The 8,720-nt window shown below is 37.7% G+C and overlaps 1 protein-coding gene across 5 annotated transcripts in view; it reads left to right on the top strand.

Moving 5' to 3' along the window:
- Positions 1 to 8,720, top strand: part of LOC5574332 (peroxidase) — an 81,845-nt gene continuing 73,125 nt past the window's right edge. Inside the window, exons 1-2 of one of the 5 annotated variants that reach the window (XM_021838939.1) lie at positions 1 to 100; positions 440 to 662. In XM_021838939.1, coding sequence (XP_021694631.1) covers positions 643 to 662 — 20 coding nt within the window. In that variant the 5' untranslated portion in view covers positions 1 to 100; positions 440 to 642. Of the gene's footprint in view, positions 109 to 439; positions 663 to 8,720 lie in introns of all 5 variants that reach the window. The other 4 variants (XM_021838942.1, XM_021838940.1, XM_021838943.1 and 1 more) reach the window with 4 other exon arrangements.

Here is an 8,720-nt window from a genome sequence, read left to right as displayed (position 1 = left end):
CCAACCAACCAACCTAACCAACCAGCCTAGGCTATAGGAGCTAATGATCCCGTCTGTCCGTGCCCTGGCAGCGATCAGTTGGCAGTTGAACTTCGTACGGGTCGGTTGGTAAAACGACTTCGGTCCTTCCGTTCAGCAGAGTGGCATCGCCTACTTGGAGCGATCGTCGCGATTTGGCCTCTACTGTAGTTGCAAGGAACTGAAAGCGTGCACAAGGGATAATCGTGGACTTGGGGACTTCTCTCTGTGGGAAACCTTTAAGAGGAAAGCGTGAATGGAAGATTTTTGCGGTTTTCTGTGAAGTCCGCCCGTTTGGGACAGTGAAGAAGTGTTCCGTGTGAAATCGTCCGCTGTGCGATACCCCTCTGTGCGAAGGAAGAAGATTCGAAATTGGGGTGATCGTAACTGTAGTTTTCTGAATTTGTGATTTCGTTTCTAGGGTTTTTTTTTGCAGGCAGCAAAAGTGGCAGAAAATGTTAGTTTAATATTCATAGTGCATCGCGCCCAAAACAGTGACATACCCGAGTGGAAAGAGAAGCGTACATTTTATTTATCGGATTTCAGTGGAATAGCAGCTAAGGCAGTTTTGGCGGAGCGAAGAAGTTTGAATTCCGTCCGATCATCACTGTTCGGGGGTTCAAAATGGGCTTACCGGTGATCAGGTGAGACTTTCTGTTTCAGTTTTTTTTTTTTTAATCCTCAAAGACATCACGCATTGCGCGCGCAACAAGACTGCTGATTGGGCGGTAATTGCGAGTGATTTAGTGGGCTTCAAATTAGACTCAATTGCGTGACCCGGACATACCGTTTCTTGTAGTAGCTGAGAGTGCGAGTGTTTGTGGACAGAAAAAAATCAACGATGTTGCTTCGACGCTTCCGGATTGTAGTGATACCGAATGACTTGTCGAGCTTGCAAGCGAACGGAAAAAGGAACTTCCCGCACTAAAAGGCTTCATGCGGCGAAGCACACATTCACAAAGCGCACGGCGATCAGCAAAACCACACGTACAAAACCGATGATGGTGACTGGCATAAACTCGTCAAGACAAGGCTAAACGTTTAATAATTCATTTTTGGTTTTACGGTGCCCTCTGCAGTGCCAATGCGTCATTATGGGTGACGAGTGCAATTGCCATGGGGGGAAAGGGTTTGACTGTTTGATGCGAAAACGGGTGCGATTCAATATTTATGACGACGAGAGCGTTTGATCTGATCGGAATCGGTGAATGTTAGTTAGTAGATCACCTCCGTCCCCATAGCTAACTATCGCTTTCCGTGATCTGCTGGACTCCCAGAGTCGGGGGATCCAGTTTTTGCGGTGATGATTGTTGTTTTATGGCGTCGACGGAGTCTTCGACTAGTGCAAGGGTTGTCGCTTGAAAGGGGATTGCAATTTACGATGTTGAGGCTGCGATGGGGGGAAAGACTTCAATGCTCAATGGCGACGAACCCGATCAATACTGTTAATAGAGACAAGGATCTCGTTACGCGGAATCCCGGATGTCTGTACAACTTTGCATAGAAAAAATACTAAACTGAACAATGTATTGTAGAAAAAAGACACAAACAAAGTCTTCGAAGCATTCTGAAAATCCAAATTTATTGTCATCAAAATTTATCGAATCACACATGTTTGCTCTTCAATGATCACTGATCAGTGATCAGAAGATCTTCTCTTCTCTTGGCATTACGGGGGGAGGTGTGGTACATTACGCATACGGACGTTTGGCATAATGGACATTTGGTATAATGAGTGTTAGAGTGTAATATTAGACTGATGCAAATTTTGAAGTTTTGGCTCCCCTATGCTTAAACGATGTCAATTCTGATGAAAATGATCTTCCCAAAATTTGAAGCGATTCGGAAGAAATTTGGTTGTGCACACGCTATTTGAAGTTTATATGGAAATTACTATGGAAAAGGCAAACCTTTTGTGTTCAGTCCTCTAACTGCTCGTCATAATAATTTATGGAAAAGTGAACACACTCATCTCATGTGAAAACTTCCCAGCTACAACTTTGCCGAAGACCACATTTCAATGAGACGTAAAGATAATTTGTTATTATTGATAACAAAGTCTAAATCATGCTGAAATGATCATTCAATTACTTTTAGAGCAACACTGCTTTTTTGCTGTAGAACATAGTAGCCTGGTTTACTTTGATCTATTCTTCCAGCCAGGAGCACCACTGTTGCCTGCCGGGCTGTTGGTTCAGCATGCAAAATGCATACCCAATTTATGATGATGAATAACAATTTATCCTTAGGTCCAATCAAAAAGTGGTCTTCGGCAAAGTTGTAGCTGGGAGGATTTCACATTAGAAGAATTTGTTCACTTTTCCATAAAATATTATGAAGAAGAGATAGAGGGCTGAACACAAAAGATTGGCGTTTTCCATAGTAATCGTCATATAAACTTCAAATGGCGTGTGCACAGTCAAATTTCTTCCGAATCACTTCAAACTTTGGGAGGATGCTATTTACCATAATTAAAATCGTTTACGCATAGGGGAGCAAACATTTCAAAATTTGCATCACTCTAGTGTAATATGCCTTCTTTAAAATGCTACATGCTCTTGTATGAAACTGCTTTATGCTAAACGTCCGTGTTCGAAATGCCCTTATGCGAAACTGGTGAGGCCCCCTTCCTTTGGACAGAGCTTGCTTCTTCTTTTTCTTCTTTCTGGCGTTACATTCCCACTGGGACAGATCCTGCTCATCAGCTTAGTGTTCTTATGAGCATTTCCACAGTTTTTAACTGAGACCTTTCTATGCCGATTGATCATTTTTGCATGCGTATATCGTGTGGCAGGTACGATGATACTTTATGCCCAGGGAAGTCGAGAAAATTTCCAACCCAAAAAAATCCTCGACCGGTGGGGTTCGAACCCACGACCATTGGCGTAGCTAGGTTTTTTTTTCTGGAGTGGGCCTAGGGGGGGCCTAGCAAATACTTGTTTTACAGAAGTAATGTTGGTCCCAAAAATCACGATTCACACAAATTTCGTAGTTTTGACAGATTTGTATTGATTTCATTAATATGTTATTTTGTCTCATTTCGCGGCTCATCAGCGATATTTATTAATTTTAATTTTCGCTACGAAAAAGATTCGTTCATTTAATAATCCAGTCAAAAATCTTTCAAGAATTCTAGCAAAAAATCTCATAAGGAATGTCCTTTGTGTTCCTTGCTTGAATTTTCAGGTGTTCAACCATGTGCTTTGAAGAGATTTCTCTGAGAACGGAATTTCTTCATGAACAATGTTCGTCATTTTCAGTGCTTTCTCCAAGAACTTCTTTACCAGTATTCACAGAGTTCATGCTGGGATTTCCACGGAAAATCATTCCCAGACTTTCTGATTTCACCAGAAAATTTCTCGAAGAATCTCTATAGAATTGCTTAAAAAATCTCTAGAAAAATTCCACCAGAGAATGCATGAGAAATTTTGTTAGCCATTTCTCCTGGAAGGTTCTCTAGGTACTTCTAAACATTTCTCCAAAAAATAGTACAAAAAAATCAAGGAGTCTCACCATAAACGTTTTCAAAAACACCAAGCAGGGAATCATTTCACGAATTCTTCAGAGAATTCGTCTACAGTTTTTCCAACTTTGCTTTTGAAGTTTCTTCTAAAGTTTCTCTACAGGATTGTTTGAAAAAAATCACAGCAAAAATTATCCAGACTTCCTGCAAAAAAAAAACTAAATAATTCTTCCAGGTGTTACTTCAAGCATTGCTCGTAATTTCACAAGAATTTTGAAAGCAATTAAAAAGAATTCAATTTGGAAAAAGTTATTCATGATTTCTCAGAGAAGTTCTCCGAAAATCTTTCTGTATGTTTTCACAGATAATTATTTTTTATTTTTTTATCTAAAATCAAAGAGCAACATCTAGCATTCCCTCAAAACTCGAAAATAATAAACTAAGAAATGTTCAAACAATTCTAACATTCCTATAAAATTCCTAACGGAAAACGTTCAACTGTTCTTTCAAAAACTCTTCCACGAAAATACTCAAAGATTTCCCGAGTAATTTGTTCAGGGATTTCTTAGAAATTATGTCATTGATTCCCTAACATTCTTCCGAAAAATTTACCAAAGATTCATCTAAGCATTTTCCAGAGATTTTTTTTTTCTTTAAATTGCACTAACGATTCTTTTTTTTTTTTTTTTTGAAGAAATTTTTCACCAGATTTACTAAGATCTTGCAATTCTCTCTTTAACTTCTCAAAAAATTCTCCAGAAGTTTCATCTTGTATTCTTTCAAGTTTTATAAATAACTATATTTTTTGCGCAGCTTAAATGGTCCTTGTAGGATTTACTACAAAAATTCTTGTTTTCTTTTCTACGTCTTTTAAAATAGGAAATGATTGGTGTGAAAACGGATGGATTTTTTACTGAAAATATTTGTAACTAAAATCTTAGATAAAATTTTGCATAAACTCCGTTGTTTCATAATACTACTCACTTAAATTATTTTACCGTAATCCGTGAATTTCACCGTAATCTCAACAGCTGAACAGTTCGGTCATGTTAAACACCGTAATTCTGTCGAAATTTAACGGATTCCGGTGAAATTTTACAAAATACTGTGAAAATTTACCGTTAATTTATTTCACCGAGCTTTCCAGCTGTTGAGATAACGGTGAAATTTAAGGATTCCTGTAAAATAATTATAGTGTGTATGATGCACATATTGATGTAGAGCCCATTTTCCTAACTCTATAAATTCCAAGCCAACTTTTCTGAAGGGGTTATTATCGACTATTTTGTAGTACTGTAGAGATTTGACGTGAAAATGTATGATTTTAATGAATTTAAATCTTAGTGGAAACTTTTGCATCACTTTGAACATTTGTTGAGGAATTCTTAAAAGACTTTCAGAAATCAGGTATAAAATTCTACAATTTTTCAAAACTCCTATAATTTACCTTATTTTAGGTTCTATAAAATGTTCATTCATAAATTCCCCAAAGCGTCATGCGAAGTAAGTAGAAACAACAAAATGTTGAAGCAGGAAGAACAATAGATGAGCAATGGTACAATGAGAGATAATTTATAATCTTTTCTCGAGAAGTAAATTACAGGATTGAGAAGTTTCTCAAGAAAGTTCATAAGAATCTTCTTTAGAAATTATCCTTGAAATCTATGCTTCCTTGACTTTTTTTATTCTAGAATTCTACCAGAAAGCTTCTAGAAATCCGCCTCGTATCATACACAAATTCAAACCAAAAATATGGATTCTGGCAATAATTGGTAAAATTTTTAAAGTGTTTTAAGGAAGATTAATACAAATATCTTTATGAATATCATAATAAACCTTTTCCCCTTCTCAGTGATTTTACTTCATGTTTCCCAACAGATTCCTTTACCGCTATGCTAATTTTGGAAACAAAAGTACCCCCCAGAAAATTTTTGAGATTCGAAGACAAGAGACATTTCAAAAACCGTTTTCTTTCTTATTCTTGAATAATCCGGGGATTTAAAGCAAAATTTCTTAAAAGCATAGCAAAATTTTTGAATATGTGAAGTGTTTTTGAAATATTTCTTAAGAAGTTTTGATGAACTTCGCGGAAGAATTTGTAATAAAAGGTTTGGGAAAACTCTTTTGAAGAAATTCACAGAAAAATTTCTAACAGAACTTGCTGCGAAATATCTCTGTATAAGATTTGACAGAATTAATGATTTTTTTGGAGGAATTGCAAGGAAAACTTGATATTATTGATTATATTCAGGTAAATCCGGGAACATTTCTGGAATCGATTTGCTGATAAAAAGTATAGAAGGAATGGATGTCCACCAAGAGGAATTCACCTTGAAAGTATGAACAAGTCCCACAATATCATTTGACTAATTTCGAAAAAATTTGCATATTTCTGAGGCCACCCTTAAATATTCCTCGAAAAATTTGTTTAAACTAAAATTCTACAAAGAATATTGAAAGCTTTTTTTTGAAAAGTTTTGTTACAAATCTGTTAAAAATTCATCAAATAATTAATAAAATATTAAGTTTTCTTGGTAAAATATAGCAAATAACAATATATTAAGCAATAAATTTATTCATGCGAAAACACTTTAAAAATTAAATCGAAATTAAAGAGAGCTGGAATAAAACACTATGATCGATTTTGTTACATTTTTTGCACCAGGTTCATGCCATTCATCTAAAGAAAACTTGGCCATGTCGAAATTCCTTGAAAGTTAACCCTCATTTTCCAACAAAAAATCCCGCTATGAACTGTCTGAGAAATTCCTGTGTAAGTTCTGTCTATTTTTTCAATTATTTTTTAGCGGATATTACACGAGTTGAAGTTAATGTATGGATTTTTTTTGTGAATTCTCATAAAGGAAATCATCACAACACACTCGAGCAGGGTATCCTCCAAAAACATGAGAAAGTAGAATGCAGTAAATATGCTGCTTTATGCTGAAACAGCATTATTTGGAATATTCAGAAAAAAAAACGATTTTTTGGAAACAAACTTCCGCTTTTTTGTATCTCGGTAATTTTGCTACGGAGATGTTGAAAAATTGCGCTTATCGCATACACCAAGAAGCTAGTTTTAACAATAACCAATCGATCAACAGCCGGACGATTAAGCTTTCGGTTGTCGCGCAATTCACCGAAGTCTGAACCGCCACGCTGATGCTATATAAGACAAGCAAGGTTTTCTCACTATAGTTTTGTACAACATAAAACAACGTAACTAATGAAGAAATTTGTGTCTATTTCAAGAGTCACGTATTTTATTTTCATATATTTTTATTGGCATCAAAAACTCTGGGGGGGGGGGGGGTTCTGAATGATTCTGGAGGGGGCCAGGCCCCCTGACCCCCCCCCCTGTTCCTACGCCAATGCCCACGACCCTCAGCTTGGTCTTGCTGAATAGCTGCGCGCTTACCGCTACGGCTATCTGGACAGTGCTTGCATTTAAACTGAATTTGTTTGTTTAGTGCCATGTTGCAGAGAGTGTTTAATTTTGTTTAAAAAATGATTTGACACTTATAGACCCGGTACTCAAGCCCTCAGAGCGTGGCAAACTGGATGTTGGTAACACGAACAGTCGCGACATCCTAAGGCTAATGCTTCTACTCTCAATACCCAAGGAAATCAAGGAAATTTCCATTGAAAAAAGATCTTGGATAATCGGGAACCGCACCCTAACACCTTCAGCATGGCGTTACTTTGTAGCCGAAGACTTTACTAATAGGCTAACTCATGCTACAATTTTGATTCTTTTATGTTTTATGATAGTTTTATCGTAGCTATAAGTTTTATAGTAACCCTCATCCAATGTAAATGATTTTGAGTCACTTTAGGTTTTAAACGGCTCTGCGAGAATCCATGGGACTTATCCAAAGCTGAAAATACTTATTTTTGGTCATTGTGTTGCATAAAATTGAAAGCTTTTAATTCAATTTGATAACAGACAATTCCCTACTATGAAACGAAAAGTGTAAATAAACCAATCGTCAAAATGTGCTGCTCTTGAATACAACAAGTAAAACTCATTTCATTTTCCAAGAAGATCCGAATGTCTTCAACGAGTTCAAGCACTCTCTAACAACAGAGATGAACCAGCCTTTTGCTGGTCTCTCTAATAAAGATACAATCAAAAAAATAAACTCTCAAATGAGATTTGTTTTACTGACTCTATTTAAGCAAAATTTATTTTGTTGTTATGATGAATTTGAGTAAAACTACGGGCATGATAGTGATAATTGATGTTTTGGAATGAAAGCCATGAATCTATGTATACTGCAATTTTCAACACTTTTGGGCCCAGACTTGATGATTTTTATTTCAGAAATTCCAATATTATCGAAGAGCGTTGGGCTTTTTTGATATTTCATGTGTGATATTCACGATGTAAAATACTTACTTACTGTACTTTTGCTGGCTCTACGTCCTTCAAGATATGACCTGCGTCACAATGTTACGCCAATTAACTCGGTTCATGGCTGCCAACCTCCAGTTTCTCGATCGCCCCACACTTCAAAGATCCTGCTCCACATGATCAAACCACCTAGCTCATTGCGCTCATCCTTCTCCTCCATACGCCGTTCTCACATACTCCGCCGAAGATCGTCCTAAGCATACGTCTTTCAAAAACTCCTAGCGCTTGCAGGTCCTCTTCGAGCATTGTCCACGTCTCATGCCCGTAGAGGACTACCGGTCTTATTAGCGTCTTGTACATGGTACACTTAGTACGGAAATGAAGTTTACCAGACCGCATGGTCTTGTGGAGTCCATAGTAAGCACGACTTCCGGCGATGATACGTCTTCGAATTTCTCTGCTGCAGTTGTTATCCGACGTTATCAATGATCCGAGGTAGACGAATTCGTCCACCACCTCGAACTCATCCCCGTCGATCGTCACGCGTCTGCCTATGCGAGCTCTATCGCGCTCGGTTCCTCCAGCCAGCAGATATTTCGTCTTCGACGTATTTACCTTCAATCCAACCCGATCTGCATCACGTTTCAGCTTGGTATACTGTTCAGAAACCACCTGGAACGTTCTTCCGACAATGTCCACGTCGTCAGCAAAGCAGATGAACTGGCTGGATTTATTGAAGATCGTGCCCCGCATGTTGAAGCCCGCCCGTTTCATAACACCTTCTAGCGCAATATTGAACATGAGGCAGGAAAGACCATCGCCTTATCGAAGTCCTTTGCGTGTTTCAAACGGGTCCGGTAATACACCCGATATCTTCACACAGCA

Source organism: Aedes aegypti, chromosome 1 (assembly GCF_002204515.2).
Source record: "Aedes aegypti strain LVP_AGWG chromosome 1, AaegL5.0 Primary Assembly, whole genome shotgun sequence".
NCBI lineage: Eukaryota > Metazoa > Arthropoda > Insecta > Diptera > Culicidae > Aedes > Aedes aegypti.
This window is presented reverse-complemented; position numbering and strand designations above follow the sequence as displayed.